Here is a 26,190-nt window from a genome sequence, read left to right on the forward strand (position 1 = left end):
AAACCATCCATTAATGATATCTCTCTTATTAATCCTCCTATCGAAATGATGCATATGAGAAAAAGGTTTAGAAATTGATTTCCTTTACCGATGGTAGAATTAAATTAAATTTGGATATGTATATTTTCGAGAGTGCAAAATCACGGTTTCAGTTTAGTATAAATCTCCAGTAAATTCAGGTATTCAGAAATAATATTGACCCTAATACCTACCCAAGGACAGGTGGATTCTAAATATCAAGTTTGGTAGAAATATATCCAGTAAATTTTAATTTATAGAACCTTAGACAAACAGAAAACAGACATCAAAGCAAAATATATGCATATGGTTATTATTACACCTGAAACGGATAACTGTACGAAAATTTCGCCAAAATAGTCAATGTAGAGGCACATGGTCGTTATGAATTTATTTATATGGATATTGAGATCCGCAGGTACTGTCAACACCAGTATTCACCATGGAAGCTAGGAAATAATGAAAAATTGACTCATTATTGAACTTACCTTTTAGGCAAACTCTTCCCATAGTAGCGGTGTTCTAAAGCATAAATCAAACCATTGTTTATTCTTGCTTGTTGATATACAAAATCTTGAAGGATTCCGTCTAGTCTATATTCAGGACCGATTAATAGGAATATGGGTGCACCGTCTCGAAAATAATCATTACGAATCTCGTAATATCTCTGAAACAGAAAGCTGTGTTAGTAAGTGATCAGGTTCATTCAAGTTCTAGGGTTATTTTATTTATCCTCTCCTTCTGCTGGCTAGATCATAATATAGACTACCTGTCGTAAGAAGCGGATAATAGTGGTGATTAAATTAATCTCTCAACTAGGGAACATGAGCCTGGCCAGTTTTGATACTTTATATCTTCCTAGACGACGTCACTTGGTTATTTCCTGGTCTCTTACGAACACGACTTTTTAAAGTTTACGAGAGCTAGAGAGTTTTTCACTTTTCCGTCCATGGCTGGCAGGTGGTAGAATACAGGAACGGTATCTCTGCCATTCGTAAGCTGTGACTAAATGGCGTTACTCCAAGAACACTAAAACGGGGAGCGTGGGTTGGCGACCGTACGGTCTCTGTTTGAGACTGGCATTTCTCTCATCCATTTGAGACAGACTCCTAAGCTGCATCACTCTTGTTCTCTTCCGTGTCTTACGCTACTAGATTGCTGTAACAAGGCCGTCATTTGTTTTCGAGCCCTTCGCGACTTTTCCCATTGTTTCTCATTCTTCGACACGATATATTTCATGTTCTACTGATGAATATTAGAAGGGGATGGTTTTCCAGTTGTACCTCCCCTTGAAATAATAACCACCATCTCTTAATGGTTACACAGTTGTACTTAAAACAATAATAATTATATCTCCGAGTGGTTTGCCTTGTTCTACTTCCACTCAAATCAATAATCACCATAATATCCGAATGGTTGCCTAGTTGTACTTTCACTTAAAACAATAATCAACACCATCTCCAAACTGATGCCTCGTTGTACTTAAACTTAAAACAATATCAACAACACTCTCTGAATAGTTGCCTATAGGTACATATACTTAAAACAATTATAATTACATCTCCGAACGGTTGTCTAGTTGTACTTCCACCTATAACAATAATCACCATCAATCAATCAATCAATCAATCAATCAATCAATCAATCAATCAATCAATCAATCAATCAATCAATCAATCAATCAATCAATCAATCAATCAATCAATCAATCAATCAATCAATCAATCAATCAATCAATCAATCAATCAATCAATCAATCAATCAATCAATCAATCAATCAATCAATCAATCAATCAATCAATCAATCAATCAATCAATCAATCAATCAATCAATCAATCAATCAATCAATCAATCAATCAATCAATCAATCAATCAATCAATCAATCAATCAATCAATCAATCAATCAATCAATCAATCAATCAATCAATCAATCAATCAATCAATCAATCAATCAATCAATCAATCAATCAATCAATACTGATCTGCATTTAGGGCAGTCGCCCAGGTGGCAGATTCCCTATCTGTTGCTTTCCTAGCCTTTTCCGAAATGATTTCAAAGAAATTGGAAAATTATTGAACATCTCCCTTGGTAAGTTATTCCAATACCTAACTCCCCTTCTTATAAATGAATATTTGCCCCAGTTTGTCCTCCTGAATTCCAACTTTATCTTCATATTGTGATCTTTCCTACTTTTATAAACGCCATTCAAACTTATTCGTCTATTAATGTCATTCCACGCCATCTCTCCGCTGACAGCTCGGAACATACCACTTAGTCGAGCAGCTCTTCTTCTTTCTCTCAATTCTTCCCAACCCAAACATTGCAACATTTTTGTAACGCTACTCTTTTGTCGGAAATCACCCAGAACAAATCGAGCTGCTTTTCTTTGGATTTTTTCCAGTTCTTGAATCAGGTAATCCTGGTGAGGGTCCCATACACTGGAACCATACTCTAGTTGGGGTCTTACCAGAGACTTATGTGCACTCTCCTTTACATCCTTACTACAACCCCTAAACACCCTCATAACCATGTGCAGAGATCTGTACCCTTTATTTACAATCTCATTTATGTGATTACCCCAGTGAAGATCTTTCCTTATATTAACACCTAGATACTTACAATGATCCCCAAAAGGAACTTTCACCCCATCAACGCAGTAATTAAAACTGAGAGGACTTTTCCTATTTGTGAAACTCACAACGGTTATCTAATTTTACACTTTAAACAATAATTTCCATCCTCTCTGAATGGTTGGCTAGTTGTATTTCCCATTGAAACGATAACCACCACCATCTTGGGACGGTTGACAAGTTGTACTTACCCTTAAAGCAGTATTCACCACATCTGAGAATGCGTGGCTAGTTGGCAGTAATCACCACCATCTCCGAATAGTTGGCTAGTTAACAATAACTAACACCATTTCCGAAAAGTTGCATACTTAACAATAATCATCACTGTTTCGAATAGTTGGCTGATTAACAATAATCACCCCAACTCCGAACAGCTGGATAATTAGTAATAACTACCACCATTTCCGAATAGTTGGTTAGTTAATAATAATAACCACCATCCCCGAATAGTTGCCTAGTTAACAATAATTACCACCATCTCAGAACAGTTGGTTAGCTAATAAAACTCATCAACATCTCCGAATAGTTGGCTAGTTAACAATAATCACCACCATCTCCGAATGGTTGGCTAGTTAGCAATAATCACCACCATCTTCGAATGGTTGGCTAGTTAACAAAAATCACCACCATCTCCGAATGGTTGGCTAGTTAGCAATAATCACCACCATCTTCGAATGGTTGGCTAGTTAACAATAATCACCACCTTCTCCGAATGGTTGGCTAGTTAGCAATAATCACCACCATCTCCGAATAGTTAGCTAGTTAACAATAATCACCACCATCTCCGAATGGTTGGCTAGTTAACAATAATCACCACCATCTCCGAATGGTTGGCTAGTTAACAATAATCACCACCATCTTCGAATAGTTGGCTAGTTAGCAATAATCACCACCATCTCCGAATGGTTGGCTAGTTAACAATAATCACCACCATCTCCGAATGGTTAGCTAGTTAGCAATAATCACCACCATCTCCGAATGGTTGGCTAGTTAACAATAATCACCACCATCTCCGAATGGCTGGCTAGTTAGCAATAATCACCACCATCTTCGAATGGTCGACTAGTTAGCAATAATCACCACCATCTCCGAATGGTTGGCTAGTTAGCAATAATCACCACCATCTCCGAATGGTTGGCTAGTTAACAATAATCACCACCATCTTCGAATGGTTGGCTAGTTAGCAATAATCACCACCATCTCCGAATGGTTGGCTAGTTAGCAATAATCACCACCATCTCCGAATGGTTGGCTAGTTAGCAATAATCACCACCATCTCCGAATGGTTGGCTAGTTAGCAATAACCACCACCATCTCCGAATGGTTGGCTAGTTAGCAATAATCACACCATCTCCGAATGGTTGGCTAGTTAGCAATAATCACCACCATCTCCGAATGGTTGGCTAGTTAACAATAATCACCACCATCTCCGAATAGTTGGCTAGTTAGCAATAATCACCACCATCTCCGAATAGTTGGCTAGTTAACAATAATCACCACCATCTCCGAATGGTTGGCTAGTTAGCAATAATCACCACCATCTCCGAATAGTTGGCTAGTTAGCAATAATCACCACCATCTCCGAATAGTTGGCTAGTTAGCAATAATCACCACCATCTCCGAATAGTTGGCTAGTTAACAATAATCACCACCATCTCCGAATAGTTGGCAAGTTAGCAATAATCACCACCATCTCCGAATAGTTGGCTAGTTAGCAATAATCACCACCATCTCCGAATATTTGGCTAGTTAGCAATAATCACCACCATCCCCGAATGGTTGGCTAGTTAACAATAATCACCACCATCTTCGAATGGTCGACTAGTTAGCAATAATCACCACCATCTCCGAATGGTTGGCTAGTTAGCAATAATCACCACCATCTCCGAATGGTTGGCTAGTTAACAATAATCACCACCATCTTCGAATGGTTGGCAAGTTAGCAATAATCACCACCATCTCCGAATGGTTGGCTAGTTAGCAATAATCACCACCATCTCCGAATGGTTGGCTAGTTAACAATAATCACCACCATCATCGAATGGTTGGCTAGTTAGCAATAATCACCACCATCTCCGAATGGTTGGCTAGTTAGCAATAACCACCACCATCTCCGAATGGTTGGCTAGTTAGCAATAATCACACCATCTCCGAATGGTTGGCTAGTTAGCAATAATCACCACCATCTCCGAATGGTTGGCTAGTTAACAATAATCACCACCATCTCCGAATAGTTGGCTAGTTAGCAATAATCACCACCATCTCCGAATAGTTGGCTAGTTAACAATAATCACCACCATCTCCGAATGGTTGGCTAGTTAGCAATAATCACCACCATCTCCGAATAGTTGGCTAGTTAGCAATAATCACCACCATCTCCGAATAGTTGGCTAGTTAACAATAATCACCACCATCTCCGAATAGTTGGCAAGTTAGCAAGTTAGCAATAATCACCACCATCTCCGAATAGTTGGCTAGTTAGCAATAATCACCACCATCTCCGAATAGTTGGCTAGTTAGCAATAATCACCACCATCCCCGAATGGTTGGCTAGTTAACAATATTCACCACCATCTCCGAATGGTTGGCTAGTTAACAATTATAAACACCATCTCATTGGCAATACATGATTTTACGGATTTAAATTTACTAGTTCATGTTTTTATTCTTAATCATCTTATTAATTGGTTTATGTGTAAAATAGTTATACCGCTAAAATCAGCAATCTTTCCTGAAGTTTGTGGTATAATTTGTTTTGCAACATTTTAGGAGGTAACATCAGGAGCTTCGGAGAGAGCGAAGTACCTCGCGGTCCTAAATGATGTGTCCAATTAGATATTTCTTTGCCAGTTGCTACATAACCTTGGCAACAGCGTAATTTCTCTGACCCGCCTAATTTGGTTGCCGCAGCTATAGGCCGGTAGTGTCATCTACAAACTGTGCGCTGTCTTCCTGTAACCAAGAGTTTGAGAAAATGTCGAATCAAGTACTGTTCATTCCAGAATTAAAATTCTTGAACCTGTAGGAAGGCGAACTGAGTGTTCTGGAATAAGAGACACCAGGCGCGTTGGCCGTGCGATTAGGGGCGCGCGGCTGAGAGCTTGCATCTGGGAGATAGTAGGTTCGAATCCCACTGTCGGCAGCCCTGAAGATGGTTTTCCGTGGTTTCCCATTTCCACACCAGGCACATGCTGGGGCTGTACCTTAATTAAGGCCACGGCCACTTCCTTTCAACTCCTAGGCCTTTCCTATCCCATCGTCGCCGTAGGACCTCTCTGTGTCAGTGCGACGTAAAGCAACTAGCAAGAAGAACAAGGACTAAGAGACAGTTCAGTTAGCTATACAATTTATACAACATAGGGCTGAATAATAATAATAATAATAATAATAATAATAATAATAATAATAATAATAATAATAATAATAATAATAATAATAATAATAATAATAATAATAATAATAATAATAATAATAAGCTGCAGTCGCTTAAGTGCGGCCAGTATCCAGTAATCGGGAGATAGTGGGTTCGAGCCCCACTATCCGCAGCCCTGAAGATGGTTTTTCGTGGTTTCCCATTTTCACACCAGGCAAATGTCGGGGCTGTACCTTAACTAAGGCCACGACCGCTTCCTTCCAACTCCTAGGACTTTCCTATCCCATCGTTGCCATAAGACCTATCTGTGTCGGTGCGACGTAAAGCAAATTGAAAAAAATAGGAATAATAATTCATGTGAGTAAGCAATCCAACCTCGACAGAAAACATACAACAACTGGAACAGCAAAAATACGGAGAATAACTGAAAAACATTCCTGGAGTGAGGGAAAGGACAGCTCAATTGATCAGACAAGCAAAAAGTATATTTGAAAAGAATCAACTACTTGAAATCGGGAAAGACTTAATAATGCACGAAATTTCTATAAGAACTTCAAAACTAAACTTGCAGGATATCAACAACAAATTCTCTGCTTCAAGAAAGAAAATAAACAGTTGGCACTAAACAACCAAGTAAAACTGTGAGGAATTCGCCGGATATTTCAAAGAATTACTGGAATGTCCAGAACCAACATAACGATTGTCTTCACAAGATACTAACAGTACTAATCCAAACTCATTACCACCAGGTGGAGAAGAAATCACAAGACAGAACAAAAGACTTAAAAACAATAAACCATCGGGTGATGATGAAATCATAGCGGAAGTTCTAAAATCAGAAGGCCCAAACACTATAAAAGAAATAAAAAAACATGCAAGACTTTGGGAAACAGAGAAAATCTCAGAAGACTGGAAAAGTGCATTAATTCACGTGCATTCACCTGCTACTTAACAAGGAAGACTGAACAGATGTAAACAACTAGAGAGGAATCTCACTAGTATCGGTTACATACAACTAGAATCACAAATCGGATAATATAGGCAGCTTTCAGACCAGGTCGATCGTGCCCAGAGCAAATCTTGAACCTGAAGCTAATCCTAAGACATCAGAGAATTTGTAGCAAAAATTTAGTCTACATATTTGATGATTTCAAAAAACCTATGATTCACTTGATCGCAAATCACTATTCCAAATATTGAGAGAACAAGGTTTAGATATGAATAGATTTGCAATCATTAAACAGACACTGACAGACACGAAGTACAAGGTTAAATTCACGCGGAAACCTTAGAGCACTTTGAAATCAAAATGGGAGTAAGGCAAGGTGATCGGCTCTCACTTTTACTCTTCAATTGCGGAGTGATACAAGAATGGAGCCAAAAGAAATTGGTCCTCAAAATTCACCTACTAATCACTTTAAACAGAGGGAAACTAGCGGTAGACAGCCTAGCATTTGCGGGCAAACTAGCAATATTAACCAGAGACATTTCAACAGCCCAATATCAGATTTAACTCCTGAAAGAAATAGCGGAAAAGGTTGGTATTCAGATATCTTTTGAAAGGACAGAATGCATAAACTGCAACAAACATGCACCAAAATGTACGGAGACAAATTATGGCAACATTTAACGAGTATCACAATTTAAGTACCTTGGTAAAACAATTCAGGAAAATGGACTCGAAACAAAAGCCAATGAAATTAGATGACAAAGATGGAAACTGCTTATCGACTAACCCAAAATATCAATAACAAGCAATGTGTCTCCAAGCGCACAAAACTAAGACATTACACTCATTAAACCAGAATGTCGTTATATATGAGAAACACTAATTTTGAACAGGAAAGTACACATTGAAAACACGGGGAAAAAAGGAACGCAAAATCATAAGAAAAATTCTAGGCCCAAAACTCACCATCTGACAATAGCAACTTGGAGGCAGACAGGAAATGGAACAATACACAAATATTCACAGTGACATTAGAATATGCAGGCTAAGATTATATTTAACATATTAAAAGAATGCATCCAGACAAACTTACAAAACAAATAGTCAGATTCTATAAAAACAGAAGTAAGGCTAAAACAGACACAATGAAATGGACTGGCGAAATCCAAACCTATTTGAAACAGGCAGGAATTACAACAGCAGATGTATAAAACAGGGTAAATTTCAGATCTCAAATTCACAAATGGCAAGTTGACCAAAAGGAAAGACCAAAGAAGAAGACTGGAACAACCTGGTCTAAAGATAGAAAAGCCCACAGTAAAAGAATTAAAGAAATGTGGACACAAAAGAACGCAAATGCATGTCTCTAAGTACTTTGCGTAGTCTTAACGGGCTTATTCGCATATAAGTATGTAAGTGGCCTCAAATATCTAGGACGGAAGCAGTGAACCAATAACGTGCCATTCCAGTATACTTCAAATTTTCGATAGAAATAATACTAATAATAATACTAATAATAATAATAATAATAATAATAATAATAATAATAATAATAATAATAATAATAATAATAATAATAATAATAATAATTCATGAGCCTTACCACTCTTTCATGGATAGACTCATATTTCTTTCTTTTTATCGGTACTCTTTATCTCACCTATGAGTGCAAAGAATACATTATCTATAGCCCCTGTGTATCGTAAGAGGCTGCTAAGAGGGGAACCACCAAATAATCTGTATTCACTCTCTTGTTTTGTAAGCCCAAAAACACATCCCTTATTGTATGATTTTCCGTGTAATGGAGAAAATTTACTAATGCGAACTTCTTTCCTCTGTTTAATACCTTTCTCCAAATGTGCGGAAGTCGATGGGGATCGTTGGCAAGGCATTCTCAATTGAGGAGCGCCCTTCTACCACGTCAGAAAATCGGCGGCTCCGGAGGGCTTCCTTCAAATTCGGAAACAGGTCGAAGTCACAAGGACTCATGTCTAGTGAGTACGGACGGTGTTCCAAGACTTCATTCTGACTCTAGTGCAACTGTCCTATACGGTAATGCATTCTAGCCACAGACTTCACCTAATCCTCCATAAACTCCTGATGCGTTTTGCCACGCGCAATCTCCATTTTAATCCACGAAAGCTTACCAGCTTTATAAACCTGCTTAGAGCAGTGAAATCGACACTCTTCATCTCAACGCCACACAGCAACAACACTCCCAAATGGATGCCTGTCAAATGCTAACTACACACCGACTATATCGCCACCTGACCGTGTCCATATAAAGATTGTTTCAAAAAGGACTTTACGAATTTGACAATTCACAGATATTTCTTCATTTTACGTATAGGCTTGGTTTTGGTACCACCTTGACTGATAATAGATCACGTTTTACCTAAATAGGTTGAATGTTACCTACATCGGTAATTGGGCACACAGCCATTCTGAAGTCAAAACTCGCTGCAGCATTCAGGAGTGACACGTTCAATTGCGATAAAGATTCTACGCCTGAGTTCGGATAGAGAAGCCAGTAAGGGTGGAACAAACGCTGTAACCTTGACGAATCTCCACAAGAAGAAGTCAAGATGTGTCAGATCCGGAGAGAGTGGGGGCCGTGCAATTAGCGCACCTCGATCAACCCACTTACACGGAAAGCGTACCTTCAGGAAATCCGGGACGTCGGAGAGGTAGTGTAGCAGTGCGCCATCTTGCATAAAGTGTACACTGCGTTGTTGGTCATGAACGTCAATCTGGAGGATTAAAAAGTTTTCCAGCATACCTAGTACACTATTCCGTTGATAGCTTTCTGACTGAATAAGAAAGGCCCGTAAACTTTGCTCTTGCACAGTGCACAAAACACACTCAATTTTGGGCTGTCACGTTCATGTTCTAGGACTTGGCGGCGATTTTCACTGCCACAAATCCTACAGCTGTATCTATTAACGTTATCACTTAAGTGAAAAGTCGACTCATCGCTAAAGATAATCTTTACAATGAAATGTTCATCTTCTTCCAACCAATGTAACATGTCTACAAAAAGTCCTTAGGAACAATCTTATCAGTGTCTTTTAGTTGCTGCGCAATTGTAAACTTGTATGGTTTGAGATGCAACCGTTTCGTCAACACACGCCAAATAGTTGTATGTGGGTTGCCCAGCTCTCGAGAAGCACGCCGTGTTGATTTTCGAGCACTGTGAGCATAGCGTTTTCTCACTTGCTCTACGACATCATCAGCCGCACGCGGACGACCTGAAGATTTCTTATGGCTTACCGAACAGCCGGTTTTAATACAACACTCACGCCACCCATAAATAGTAGGCCCACTGGGAAGATGTTTAACACAATTTGTACAAAAATTACGTTGCAAAGCTGTCGTCGATTTCGATTCTTCAAATCAAAACACACAGCGTGTGCGCTCAGGACCGGTAAAGGCAGCCGTCCTTGCTGCAACTGCCGGTAGCGATTGTGGTGGCGCGATTATCTACTATCGTACCACGCGAGTTAAACTTTGATCTATTGTCAATCAAGATATCACCAAAACCATGCCTGTAAGTGAAATGAATAAATAACTATGAGTTGTGAAATTTGTAATGTATGTTTTGAACCATGCTGTAATATTTGCAAATGCCCGATATACTTCGAGTGCCTGGACTAATCTTGTAGTCGCACTGTATCTTACCATTAGCTCTAGAGATTAGAGAGAATATGCTATGATAATTACCTGCTCAAAGTATTCCTCATTCTGGGGATTGAAGTGGTCGAGCTTTTGATAGAAGTAACCTTGTACATTGAAGGACCTTCCACTCACTGAGAAAGCAGAAGCAGTAGACAGAGCTGTTAGCGCGATGTTGACCAAAATTGCGGCACGCAACGCCATTGTTCAATTCCTGGAGATATAACACGTTCATGAGTTACTCACGTGAGTATTTTTTAGAAAATATTATTATTTAAGTATGACAAAACTTATTTACATACATACATACATACATACATACATACATACATACATACATACATACATACATACATACATACATACATACATACATACATACATACATACATACATACCTATGGTAACGTGTTATGGAAAATATTCAGAGCTTATTTAAATCGTTTCAAAACTTTAGGTAATCCTATATATCCATGCAATGCCAGTGGTCAAACTGTAGACCATTTAATATTTCGATATGAATTACTTTGAGAGAGAAAGATGCGTTTTAATTAAAGATATTTTAGGTACAGTGTCATGGGTAGTGAGCAAAAGCAAGTTAGTCAAAAATTATTTTAAACATTTTGTTCGGTTCACGAACTCAATAGTATTTGTACAGCTGTAAAAAGGAATGCACAGTAATTTTATTTGCATTATTTATTTATTTAATTTGTACTTCATAACATCCATCAAATTATGAATGTACCTCGGACGAAATTAGGAATATAAGTTAAATTTGTAATATATTTAATCAAAACATGTAGTATTATTGTTATATAATAGAGCATGATGTGAATAAACGTAAAAATACGTTAATATATACTGCACCAATAAGGCGAATAGGCTCATGGATAAATTAATCAATTCATCATATTTTGATATGTGAAACTGCATACAGCGAATTCAGTTAAGGCATTTCCCTGGGCAGCAACAAAGAGACCTCCCACGGCTGAGGTACTTCCCCAAGATTTGCCTACAGTCACGTTTCGGTAAGACATAAATGCCTCCACTAAAATCTAATGAGCCGACTTGGGGCATCCCAGTTGAAATCTTCCCACGTGGAAGCGGATGTCGGTACAATAGCGGCCAAACCTTAAGAAGAGACGAAGAAGCCATATATAGAAAGGAGACAGAGAGACACCCTACACTCCTTAGTAAAGTGGTTTGGGCCTTGTCGTACGACCTCATAAGAGCCGTAGACATTATTGTACCAATCACAAAATGGGAAGTTTTAACCGCCCTACGGAAGTGATAATAACAGTTAGTTTGTTTTCGCTACTGTGGAGTGAATTAAGAACGAAGTACTGTGCTCTCGTCTTTATATAATTAAGAATGATTTTGGTGATGATTTAAGTGCTAAACTATGCCATGAATAATTAATTATCGGCAAATACGTCGTAAATGTGTATAAAATGGATTCGTTCAAAGAAGACGACGGATGGTGGTAAGTCGTGAAAAATCCACCAGGAGAAATAAAACCAGTGATTCTTATCAGTTTATTTGAATGGGGGGAACGATTTTCATAATCTTTTGGACCAGTGCAGGTCATCAGTTTTCGGAGTTTATTAGTTAGGCTAAGGACATTAGCAAAATCAACATGTATTAACTGTATAACTCCGCCATCCCCTCTTCAAGAATCAGTTCCGGGGCATGGTTTTGAGAATCTTACAAAATGAGCCAAGGAAGCCATGGAACCGTCAGTGGGTTTTGAATCACGAGTGTGTTGTTTTGTAATCAGGCTACAGTCAGTGTTTTTGAACAGTATGCGTCAGTTAGTTGAACTTGCAGTCTGTTTACAGTCTTAAGTCTTGCAGTTAGCGAACAGTGTTATGCACTTATTCTTACAGTTTACTGTCAGTTAGGACTCAGCTATGATATGTTTATCAATTATTTATTAATTATCCGCAACTACGTCGTAAATATATGTGTAAAATGGGTTCGTCCAAAAGGAGAAGCCGGATGGTGGTAAGTCGTTAAAAATCCACCAGGAGAAATAACACCAGTGACGCTTATCAACGGGATTTGCCCGGCATTTTGTATCAGTCTCCTTACAGCGCTATTAACTTCGTGCAGGAAGATAGGTGGAAAAATATCAAGATTTCCTCTCAGCTGTGCCTTGCGACAAGTCCGAAGGGTTGAACATTCGTAAGTGCTATTACAATAAACTCTTATCAGTCTTGTTTCATTGGAAAAGTAATAATTTAATGAACTCAAAATGCAGAACTTTGAAGGGAGTTTAATGTCAGAGAAGCGGACACAATAATCCAACGATTGGTAAAAGTAAAATAAGACGGTAGCATTTTAAAGACAGTATGCGTAAGTCATTTACTGTCACAGTTTTTTACAAATAAAAGGGTAGTTGACAGTCAGCTATTCAGATAACGGGAGGCGAAGATGGTCAAGGACACATTCTGTAGAAGCTAGTTTCGACAGAAATAGGTAGTTGACCAATAATCCTGTTTACAAACAAATGGCAAGAGTCGGGAGCTGTGGGAGGAAATAGAAGTCTGAACAGCTGATCGGTAAAGAACAATGTGGTTTAGGTGAACCGCTTTATTCCAGATGCAGACTTGGGTCATAAGATAGTTGTAAATATTTTATTTGTGTAAGTAAATCTGTACCATAGGATAAGCACCAAGAAACGTGAAAGGAATTAATGCGAGTGATCTGTGCATTTAAAATATATATTCAATCCGTGTGTGTTACGTGTCATATAACGTGTTTGCGATGTCCAACAAAGAATAACTTCGCTATGGAAGCTGGGGTCTACAGAATGCAGTAGCAGCCAATGATCCGGCAATATCGTAAAGCAAATTTTAAATTTATTACCTTTGTAATTAATAATGACGGTGAGAAAAGCGTTGTCCGTGTAGGTTACAATGATATAGATTAGTTACAAGGTCAAATTTGAATTCACTTACCTAAAAATAATAATAATATGATAATAATAATACAATTTATACTAGGTGGCTCTCGAATGCCGTACTTTGTACGTATAAATGCCCCGCATGCACAAATGATGAATGGGATGTCTACCAACTGATCTTCACAGGGAAAATACTGCCAGCGGGCAGGTTACGTCAGAATATGAAGAGGTAAGAAACGGAGTGTGCTCGCAACATGTTACTCAGCGCTACCGGTCTAATGCACAGCTTGCATTAGTAAACATCGTTTTCGACCGCATAGTTCTAGTCTGGTGAATGGTACAGCCGCACTATATTTGCTGTCTGCATATCAGCAATGGATAGTGTGATCAGCAGCGACGAATACACTGACATTATTTTAATGTGGACAATCTTGTCGGAATGCAACAGAAGCTCCAAACAGACGTATGCCTTCTACACACGTACTTCACCGAACAGTATTAGTTTTTATTTCACACAAGCAACTCTTCCATCGAGTGGAATGTCTAATAAGTTATTAGATTTCCTTTTCTGAATCTTTGGCGTGTCTACAAACAGTAGCGGCAATTAAGGTGTGGGGCGAGGAGGGACAGTCGCCCCCCCCCCACTTTGTGGAGTAAGCATTACATTGTTATTGCATTTTAGCCAGATGGAAGTAGAAATTATTTTTTAAAAAAGCTGTTTGTACAAACCTTGTTACTTTTCCCGCTAATTCCTTCGTTGATTTTCTTTAATTATTAACAAAATTATTGACGGAAATACGCACAAAAAGCTGTACGTCGCGGCTAACCGATTTGTATAGCACTGCGACAAGTAGAGGAGACTGTGCATGTGCTGTGAGGAAGGGTAGTAGAGGTACATATTTTTTGCCGAGGTCGTCGCCACTGAGTTATAATTCACCCACTTGCCGCGCGCGTTCATCAGTCTGACAGTCTCTGTAGTGTCTGTTAGTTTCTTAGTGAGTATTCAAATGCTAAATGAGTTTTAATTGCATTATCATGCCGTACTTTTATTTCTAATAACAATACATACACATTTGCAGTCAACTATAGCAGCAGGACTGGTACAAAGTGCTCAGAACAACGGAAGAGGCAACACAGTGAGTTCGTAAAGAGTAAAGAGACTAAGAAAGAGGTGCAGGTTGGAACGAAATAGAGTTAGAAATGGTTATGGAAGTAAGGAGATATTGAAGACACTTACTAGGAAATTGAATCTAGCAAAGAAGTCAGCTAAGGATAACATGATGGCAAGCATAATTGGTGGTCATATAAATTTTAGTGAAAAATGGAAGGGTATGTATAGGTACTTTAAGGCAGAAACGGGAATCAATAATAAACAAGGGGAGTGTGTATGCTAGGATCTTCAAAAGGCAGAAGTATTCAGTCAGCAGTATGTAAAGATTGTTGATTACAAGGATAATGTCCAGATAGGGATGTGAGTAATACAGAAGACGTATTAAAATTTGCCTATGATAACAATGACATTTACAGTAAGATACAAAAGTTGAAAACTAGAAAAGCAGCTGGAATTGATAAGATTTCTGGCGATATACTAAAGGCAATTGGTTGAGATATAGTACCATATCTGAATTACTTATTTGATTATTGTTTGGTTGAAGGAGCTATACCAAATGAATGGGGAGTTGCTATAGTAGCCCCTGTGTATAAAGGAAAAGGTGATAGACATAAAGCTGAAAATTACAGGCCAGTCAGTTTGACATGCATTGCATGTAAGCTTTGGGAAAGCATTCTTTCTGATTACAGTATAATAGACATGTTTGCGAAATTAATAACTGGTTTGACAAAAGGCAGTTTGGGTTTAGGAAAGGTTATTCCACTGAAGCTCAGCTTGTAGGATTTCAGCATGATATAGCAGATATCCTGGATTCAGGAGGCCAAATGGACTGTATTGCGATTGACCTATCTAAGGCATTTGATAGGGTGGATAATGGAAGACTACTGGCAAAAATGAGTGCTATTGAACTAGAAAAAAGAGTGACTGAATGGGTGGCTACAGTATAATTCTAGAAAATAGAACTCAGAGAATTAGAGTAGGCGAAGCTTTATTTGACCCTGTAATAATTAAGAGGCGAATTCCTCAAGGCAGTGTTATTGGACCTTTATGTTTTCTTGTATATATATCAATGATACGTGTAAAGTAGTGGAATCAGAGATAAGGCTGTTTGCAAATGATGTTATTTTGTACAGAGTAATAAATGAGTTACAAGATTGTGAACGGCTTGAGGGTGACCTCGATAGTGTTGTGAGATGGACAGTGGGCAATGGCATGATGATACACGGGGTTAAAAGTCAGGTTGTGAGTTTCACAAATAGGAAAAGTCCTGTCAGTTTTAATTACTGTGTTGATGGAGTGAAAGTTGCTCTTGGGGATCATTGTAAGTATCTAGGTGTTAATATAAGAAGAGACCGTCATTGGGTTAATCACATAAATATGATTGTAAATAAAGGGTACAGATCTCTGCACATGGTTATGATGGTATTTAGGGGTTGTAGTAAGGATGTAAATGAGAGAGCATACAAGTCTGTGGTAAGACCCCAACTAGAGTATGGTTCCAGTACATGGGACCCTCACCAGGATTACTTGATTCAGGAACTGGAAAAAATCCAAAGAAAAGCAGCTCGATTTGTTCTGGGCGATTTCCGGCAAAAGAGTAGCGTTACAAAAATGTTGCAAAGTTTGGGCTGGGAAGATTTTGGAGAAAGGAGACGAGATGCTCGATTAAGTGGTATGTTCCGAGCTGTCAGTGGAGAGATGGCGTAGGAGGACATCAATAGACGAATAAGTTTGAGTGGTGTCTTTAAAAGTAGGAAAGATCACAATATGGAGGTAAAGTTGGAATTCAAGAGAACAAATTTGGGTAAATATTTGTTTATAGGAAGGGGAGTTAGGGATTGGAATAACTTACCAAGGAAAATGTTCAATAATTTTACAATTTCTTCGCGATCATTTAAGAAAAGGCTAGGAAAACAACAGATAAGGAATCTGCCACCTGGACGACTGCCCTAAATGCTGATCAGTAGTGACTGATTGATTGATTGATTGATTGATTGATTGATTGATTGAATGATTGATTGATTGCTTGATTGATTGATTGCTTGATTGATTGATTGCTTGATTGATTGATTGATTGATTGATTGACATTACTGTCCTTAGAAATAGTCCCCTCCCATAAATATGCACTGCTGACGTCAGCGATACTTGTCCTGGAAACTTTGGAAGAAGGCTTCCTTTGGGATGCTGTTCAAAGCCTCGTCACGTTTCGTTGGATGTCAGGCATATCGTCAAATCTCTTTTCGGCTCTGACCTTTTTCCGACGACGGGATCACGCCATTCCATACTTTGCCGTTTCGTTTCAGGATCGTACCTGAGACACCAGATTTCATCCTCAGTGACAATACAGTTCAAGAAACTTTGTGTCGCATCCACCGTTTGACAAAATTCGGTGAAGCTTCGAAATGTGCCTGCTTCTGATCGTCAGTCAAGTGATGTGGCGCAAGAAGAGAACACGTTTTCCTCTTCTCTAACTTCTCGATAACGATTTGTGGCACGGATTCACGGTTAATCTGCAGTTCATCCACTATCATGCGCACAGTTAAACGCCGATAGTTTGTGATTAATGTCTTCACTTCAGTGTTTTCTTCACTGACGGCGGTCGCCGGTCTTCCGCTACGGGGGTTGTCAGGAACACTTTCCCGGCCTCCTCCAAAACGGGCGAACCACTCGTACACACACTTCGAGGACAGTGCTTGATTTTCATAAACATGTACCAGCATCGCATGCGTTTCTTTTGGTGTCTTGCCAAGCTTAAAACAACACTGTACCTTGATCTTTTGGTCGTTCATGGTCCTGTTTGCAATTCAGAACCAACGCACTAACCACGCACTGTGTCAAACAGGTCTTACACGGCACACACACGATGCTGAACTGAACAACGTTGGGAGCCGGTGGTCAAAACCTACTGCTACGCAAGTGCAACGTTGTGTGTCGCCAGTGTTGCTGGATCGACCGTTCTGACTTCATTCACCCAACTTTATTGTCACAAGTTGTATAAATGTATCTCCAAAATTTAATTTATTTATATCCAGTAGTTTTGGTTCGGTGATGATGAATCATTCAGGACAAGTTATTATATAAATGAGAGGAAATTGAATTCTATATAACATTAGTTGCATGGTATTCATCGATAGGATCACTAATAATATAGATATTTGATAATTACGTTAAAGCCTTCATCTAAACTACTATTTCATTCGGAGTGAACAACATTATTTAAAACTTAGATTGTAGTGCCCCATTCCCCGACTTTACCCACCGATGTTCATTAAATTCTCTTCAGCTATATTCTCGTGATGCCCGGACATACATACATACATACATACATACATACATACATACATACATACATACATACATACATACATACATACATACATACATACATACATACATACATACATACATACATACATACATACATACATACATACATACATACATGCTGAACCCATAATTCAACGATGAGAAAATTTTTTTATTCCCAGTATTTCTTTCAGCTACGAACTACTTTTTTAAGAGCAGCCATGTTTTTATTTCAAGAGTCCGGCTAGGCTCGTGGGAACGAGTCCTCGTGACAAGCAAGCCGCAAGCTCGTGAAATACCGGGACACTTCGGTGAACTTCGAATATTGAACAACTTATCAAATTCAAGAAATTCTTCATAACGAGAGATTTTGGCTACATGGCAAATCCAGGAATAAACAATCTAAATTATTCATGAACCATATGTGAAAATAGAATCCCCAGGATGAGGACTATCGCTGAGGCACAGTTAAACGAATTATGCACAGTGAGTGTGCTAGATATTATCACGTTTAACGAGGAGCTTAACTACTTGGTAGGTAATAATAATAATAGTAATAATAATAATAATAACAGTCTCTATGCATGTTAGGAAACCAGTACTTAAGGCTTTATTGAAGTTTAACTTATGTTACAATAATAAATTTGGAACCGAGCTCGATAGCTGCAGTCGCTTAAGTGCGGCCAGTATCCAGTAATCGGGAGATCGTGGGTTCGAGCCCCACTGTCGGCAGCTCTGAAGATGGTTTTCCGTGATTTCCCATTTTCACACCAGGCAAATGCCGGGGCTGTACCTTAATTAAGGCCACGGCCACTTCCTTCCAATTCCTAGGCCTTTCCTATCCCATCGTCGCCATAAGACATATCTGTGTCGGTGCGACGTAAAGCAAATAGCAAAAAAAAAAAAAAAAAAGAATTGGAGGTGGTAAAGCTGAATTACATTCAAAGTTTATGCGTTAGCATGTTCATTAATTAATTCATTCATGGAAGCGAAACTATTTAGGATAATTATCCAGATTAACTTATTAACTTCAAAATTTTCTGTTATTAAACCATTTATAATACAAGCCACATATATTAAAATATTAATAAGGCTATTGTTGAAATGTTGTCCCTTTGGTATTAAATTATAATAGCGTTTGTATTCGAAAACCCAGTAGATAGTGAATTCTTTCCTTAGTAGTATGGAGTATTCTGGTTGCATTAACAGCCAGAGTACTCATTCTTGTATTTTTGTGGTATTGTGAGATGGAAGGTCAGGTGACCATGGAGAGGTTAATGCAGATGATGAAGGACAAGAAAGTCCAGATGGAGAGTTTGGATAGTAAGATGGAGGATACGAAAGTCCAGAGTGAGAATAAGATGGAGAGTTTAAATAGTGAGACAAATGAGAACTTAAATAGTAAGATGGAGGATATGAAATTCGTAGTGAATGTTTGGCGGCTAGTTTGAAAGACACTAGTGACGGTTTAAAGAGTAGGGTGGATGATTTTACGGCTAGTTTGAAAGAAAGTAATGACGATTTAAAGAGTATGGTTGGTGAGTTACAAGCTACTTGTAAAGAAACTAGGAATTGTTTAAAGGTTGCATCAAACGAAATTGTAGATAAACACGTGAAAGTTGAGAATAAGACTCCAGAGACACAGGCTGGTTGTTCAGAATTCAAAGATTAAAATAGGAAATGACACTAATGACGATAAACAGAGTGGGATCGTCCATACCAGAGAGTTCGACGATAAGGACCATAATAGTGAGCAGGATTCGAGAGAGAGTACCTTAGCCCAGGAGGAAACGGACGAGAAGGTCAAGTTCAATGGGAGTGAAGTCAGTAGTGTGATCAGTACAACTGATGTGCAATCCAAGGTGGTTAGAATTTTGAGTCAAGCTTCAGAGGCTCATAATCCAGACATCGGTTGTAAATTGCCAAATGACAAGGACGTAAATGCTGAAGGTCAGAATTTGTACGTTGAGACGAGTCGATGTTCAGACTCAAGGATCACGAACGTCTTAAACATAAATGGGCCATATCAGGACCAGCTTTATAAATTGAAGGAAGACCCGCATGTGACTACAAAGGGGTTCTTCAAAGACTGTGTGGAAGATATTCTGAATACTAAGATTCCTGAAGAACGGCGATGGAGGACAGCTGATAGACACGTCGAGGGAGCAACATCACTATGGTTAGACATTACCGCCCGTCAACATTGCTACTTCGATAAGGGAAAGATAGGCTGGGAAGCCCCTTCAGTGAAATGCAGATAGCAGGTGTAACGCACGCGAGAGAGAGAGAGAGAGAGAGAGAGAGAGAGAGAGAGAGAGAGAGAGAGGCATGCCGGAGAGACACCCTAATAAGGCAGATAACATCAACAACAGTAAGAAACAGACTTCGAGCAACCCCAATTAAATGAAGACCGCAACACAACAAGAAAATTTGAAGGTTTACCATAGACCAGAAGAAAGAGTTCCACCACCGGATGACGTCGCCTTACCAGCAGGAGAAATAGTCATCGAAGAAGAAGAAGAATAACTACATCCCATAAATATGGTCGTAAAATCGAGAGAAAGACAGGTCGAGGCACCAGCCCGAGGACAGGCAGGCAGCTGCAGAAATTCAGAGGGTGACCCAAAATGTCTGCCGTGTTCATTCTTAAGAGAAGATTTTGTTGGTGACACGTGAAATGCAATTCTATTGTTGGAAGAGGAGAACAGGAAAATACGTGAAAGTAACAGAGTCCTAAGTCAAGAATGAGATCGACTGGGAAATTTTACGTAGAATCATGGTTCATTTGTATCAAAATTCCCATTTACAGTTCAGAATTTTGAAGGAATATATATATATTTCCCCTTACTGGGTAAACATTTCATCGTTGTAGGTGGATTATGAACCCATAATTCTACGATGAGAAAATTATTTTTTATTCCCAGTATTTATTTCAGCTACAAACTACTTTCTGAGAGCAGCCATGTTTTTATTTCAAGAGTCTGGCTATGGCTCGTGGAAACGAGCTCCCCGTGACAAGCAAGCCGCAAGCTCGTGAAATACCGGGACACTTCGGTAAACCTCAAATATTGAACAATTTATCAAATTCAAGAAATTCTTCATAACGAGAGATTTTGGCGACATGGTAAATCCAGGAATAAAGAATATAAATTATTCATAAACCACATGTGAAGATAGAATCCCCAGGGTAAATATCAATGCAGTTAAGCCTAGGGAAGAGTTTGCGTCTGGCTCCCAAATTAGCGGCACGTGGCAAGGCCAATGGATGACGAAAAACCCGCGACACGCCAGAGCAGAAATAATTCATTTCGCCCGTTGCAAATATGGGAAAAATGTGAAATTAACACCGTAATAAATCGTAAGTCTGTCCGAAGTTATGGAACAAATTTCAAGAAATTTGGTCAAAGGGATGAGGAATTAATATATTGCACAACCAAGCTTCATGGTGAGGGCATCGTCCTCTCAGAGGGTATAAAAGAAATCTCCCTCTGTCTATTTTACACACTCTATCTGGCTGTCGGAACGGCGTAGTTCACGTCAATCGTCAGCAGGAAAGTGAGGAGATTTGTTCTCCAAGTAACTCGTTTCATATTCGTGTCTATGGTTCAGATATAATGTTAAAGTAGAAGATGATAAGAAATTTTCTGAGCTGCCGCTGATGGAAACTTTCAAGGTTTAGAGATTTGAGTGAATAAGTAGTTGAGTTTCTCTCTGTATTCAGTGTGTGCGTCCAATATTTGTCAAAAAAGAAGTCTGGAAGTTGGCTGCGAGGTCTGGTTTCTTATCTGTTTGGAACACCTCGCCCTTAGTGAGATGAGAGAGAGCAGAATCGTGGGAAAACAGTGGCCGTTGCCATTTGAGAAGAGTGCTCGTCGCCTGTTAAACGTGTTGAAAGTGCGTTGTTTGCGGTGTCAATCGACCCCGAGTGTAAATTGTTGTGTAATTTAAGTTATATGTAAGAAGATGATGGCCATGGCAGGCTAGGCAAAATGTCTGCTGGCTAGATGTAGCCAGAATCCAGGATGATGTCTACGATTGCAGGTCTGTGAATATCTTTGTATCAATGTTGTAGTTAGAATATTGTTCGTCCCAACCAATTTTCATTGCGTATGTCGGGTTGATATTTAATAATGATCAGGCGAATGTATTACATTTCTGGTCGTCGTGTAAAACTCTTCAGTGCTGTAAAATTCACGTCAAGAAACTATAAAATGCAAAGTTTAAATATTGTGTTAATATTGTTTGAGATATTGTTCAAATTGAGCAAAATTAGAAAGATAATAACGATAATGTAGTCGTGATGAACGTCTTAATTTCGAATATCGTTTGAGCTCAGAAATTTTTGTCGAAATAATAATAATAATAATAATAATAATAATAATAATAATAATAATAATAATAATAATAATATTTACCACGGGATAAATTTTTTCTATGCTAAAAGTGCATTTAACAGGTATGTTCAATAAGGTTTGCGTGTGTCTAGAAAATTCCAGTGAAATCTGATGAAGTTATGTTTTATTCATGGGAAGTAAACTTTTGTGACATCGTGTATGTCGGTGATAGAGGAAATCACGGTGTGTTGTTGTATTCTTGAGGTCAGAAAATTGTAGTAAACATAAATGAAAAAGTATTTTTACAAAAGTTGTTTGTCACGAGAGGATTGAGGTTTGAAAAGTCTTGCAACATAACAAAAGGGATTGATTGCGAAGAATTTATATATGTTGAGATAAGAGGTGTATTGACGTTGAAGGCAGAGGAAGCCTGTATTTCATATAATACCGCCGTGAGAAGGCGATGTGAATGAATTTTTGAGACAGGCTATATTTGCTGATGGCGAAGAATTTTTGAGACAGGCTGTATGTGCCAGTCTGTAGTATATTTCGCTAACAATTCGGAATGGCTAACCGAAGGTTGGTTCGAGATGATTAAGATTTCAAGTTAAGATTCCAAGTGAAAAAACAATTTCTGGTGAAGATTGTAGGTCGTGGTAGTTAAAGACCAAGTGACTAATTTGCGTAAAGTCAGTATAATGAATATTATAGTAAAATGACCTCAAGGGTAGAAGAGCATTCTGAATACACGGTTGGTGTTATTTGACTGTAATGACAAGTTTCCAATCAGGAAATTTCATAAATTACGAGACGATAATTTATCATTAAATCGGAAACATTGTGGGATGAGATATTGGACGTTTTTAAAGCGATAGTTTGGCTGTGTAGATTCATTGAATTTCTCTTCACTGGATAGTTAATGGATATGTATATTTGGAATAGTGAGATGGTATGCGAGTTAAGGGCCTCACCCTAGAATTACAGTGTGGATTTTTGCGGTGGCGATGATTACTGTTTTTGGCGATATTCACGTAATGTTAGACGTGTGTTGGAAGTCATTATTATTTTTCCAAACTTCATTGCGCGTGCCGAGATCGTGTTTGAGTTGTGGATTGCTTGCCATGCAATATTTATTTTCAATTTCACGTTTTAGTAACACGATAGGGACTTAGTTACATTTACCGACTTGCGTTCATTCTGTGGCAAGATTCGTTTCATTGTGTGCTAATAGTTTCGACAAGGTTTACAGCTAAAATATCCAAGAGTATGTTTGAAGTTATGGCTTCGCCTGATACGCTAGAGGGAGCGTATACGACCCAATTTCCGCTCCACAATAGATTGAGGACGTCACATGTTATCCTAGGAGTATATTGATGACGAGATGTCCTAGTTCACGCTCAACGATAGTTTTAGGAATGTGTGTGTGTGTGTGTGTGTGTGTGTGTACATAGGGGTTAGTGTTAGGGTGTGCAGACATTAGGTAGGCCCGACGATAGGTCTGGGATGTCAGTTGTATATACTCAAGTCTTAGATTAGATGCTTTTGCGAAGTGACTTGAGCGATGGTAGTGTCTGCAGTAGTGTATGCAATGCGAAGAGTGTTAGCTAAGTATATTTACTGCAGTTCGCCATGCGTGTTTGAGTTCAATGAACTTCAGTATTTTATTTTAAGAACTTCATTGTTTTGTCGTTCCGACGTCCGAGTGCTTTGCTAGTGCGCGTGTTGACACTTAGTAATAGGTGAGACTTGAGTTACGAATGCGGGTTCTATTCGTCAGCCGGTAATATATTTTATTTTCAATTTTTGTCATTCTGTCATTTTTATACGTAGTTGAGTGTGGTCAATTGATAACTTTGTAGGTAGTGTGTTGGGACAAACAATAAGTAGATGGATCTGTGATGGTAGTCATTTTTATAAAGGAAGGAATTCTGTGTTTCATTTTATTTTACCATGTTCACTTGTAATTTTATTAAGCGTAACGTAACCATTTATAACCTGAAAGTTGGTTTTATAGTAATATTTTTCAAGTGATTTACCACTTTTTATTTAACTTTAGTGTTTGGCATTTTTTCTAAATGCGTGGTGAATAAGTGTTTCCTGCATTTCGAAGTTTTGTTCCTTCAGAACGACGTAACGTAAGATCCTCTCGGATCGTGTTGTTGTTGGTTCCTTCTGAACAGCTGTCGCAGTTTTGTTCCTTCAGAACGACGTAACGTAAGATCCTCTCGGATTGTGTTGTTGTTGGTTCCTTCTGAACAGCTGTTTGGGTGATGTGCGTTTCAGCATTGGGATTATTTTATAATTGAAGGGTGTCATGAAATGACAACACATGGTAGAATTTTGTTTTTCAATTGCGAATGCTGCTGTTAACGTGTAGTGAACACCATGCTTTCCAATAATATCACGCAACCTATCCAAAGCAACTGATAGTCGATTGGGTTCGATTAAGGGTCCATTCGGCGGGTGTGCCCATATCCTACAGGCTATTTGACTGGTGGATAACCTTAGTTAAGGGTAAATCCGGCATTCTACTCGTTGAAGGTCAGATTTTCCACGGATCGTCTGGATTAATTCTCAGTTATCGTTTGGATCAATAGGTGCCCGATTTTCAGGTTTTCTTTTCACATTTTTAGTTTCGCCGTCCACTAATCTGTGAGGTTTCTACTTTTCTCCTAAGAAAATTCTTCGATATTGTAATCGATAAAAATAACGCCATGCAATGTGACTGCGTTTGAAACATTTAATAATTTTTTTCATCAAGGATTTATATAAACATTTTTTTGTGCAGTTAATGGATTCAAGAGTTCAATATTGCTCTACTGCAGCAGCTGTAGCCGACCAACGATGGAATGATAAGTCAAGGATTCAATACATACATACATACATACATACATACATACATACATACATACATACATACATACATACATACATACATACATACATACATACATACATACTGAACCCTTGGGCCAGGTCATGGATTCAAGACAGACAGACAGACAGACAGACAGACAGACAGACAGACAGACAGACAGACAGACAGACAGACAGACAGACAGACAGACATGATGGAAGTTTAAAAAGTGCATTTCGTTGTTACTGTGGACACTACCAATACAAAAATACTATTCCTTTCAAATTCTGAGCAATGTACAGACAAAAATCTTTATTTTATGTATATATATTGAGTAGATAAATAAATATTAACCAAGTACAGGATTTGATTATTTTGTTCTCTGATTCGGAGGGAAGCAATAGAACATAAAGCAAGTTTAGAATACAGAAAGGTTTGAAAGAGATGAACATTGCTCGTTGTCACTCCATTCCATTAGAGGTCACTACATCACCTAGCTGTGCATTATGTTTTAACATGAAATGGACTGCATTTTATTCCTATTTGTTTGGCATCTTAGACTTTTTTAGTTGCTGCTATTTCTGTAAAGAGTCTTGAAACTACTGAATTACTGCGTAAATAAATGTCATTTTGGAACAAATGTACTTTTAAAATATTTCACTATTTTCTTACTTTTCTTCAATATGAGATAGACTACACTGGTGGACACTATTTTTGAGCACAGTGATTGTGTAGAGATTTTCTGAATAGAATATTTCAACTTACCCCTGCTGTCAGAAGGCGTTGTCGGTGACTGTGTGATCTAGAGCACATCACTTAGCATATTTATACACGTCGAACATCTACCCATAGATTTTATTACAATATTTAATGTTTAGCTTACTGATGTTCAAATGCAATAATCGTGACCTCAACATACATTAACGGAAATATCTAAGTGCACTTCTCGACTAATTTTTATGTGTTTTTAAAATCCTCCCAATAAGTACCACGACTTTCCAAAGTTATAAGGTATTAAAATTCTTACAGCT

The 26,190-nt window shown here is 38.5% G+C and overlaps 1 protein-coding gene across 1 annotated transcript in view; it reads right to left on the reverse strand.

Moving 5' to 3' along the window:
* Window positions 1–25,987, reverse strand: part of LOC137501285 (putative serine protease F56F10.1) — an 86,472-nt gene extending 60,485 nt beyond the window's left edge. The window contains exons 1-3 of the mRNA XM_068228231.1: window positions 25,925–25,987; window positions 10,694–10,859; window positions 507–685 (exon numbers count right to left, since the gene is read on the reverse strand). Of these exons, the coding sequence (XP_068084332.1) occupies window positions 507–685; window positions 10,694–10,849 (335 nt within the window). The 5' untranslated portion in view covers window positions 10,850–10,859; window positions 25,925–25,987. The remainder of the gene's footprint in view (window positions 1–506; window positions 686–10,693; window positions 10,860–25,924) is intronic.
* Window positions 25,988–26,190: the final 203 nt, after the last annotated feature.

This window comes from Anabrus simplex, chromosome 6 (assembly GCF_040414725.1).
Source record: "Anabrus simplex isolate iqAnaSimp1 chromosome 6, ASM4041472v1, whole genome shotgun sequence".
Taxonomy (NCBI): Eukaryota; Metazoa; Arthropoda; class Insecta; order Orthoptera; family Tettigoniidae; genus Anabrus; species Anabrus simplex.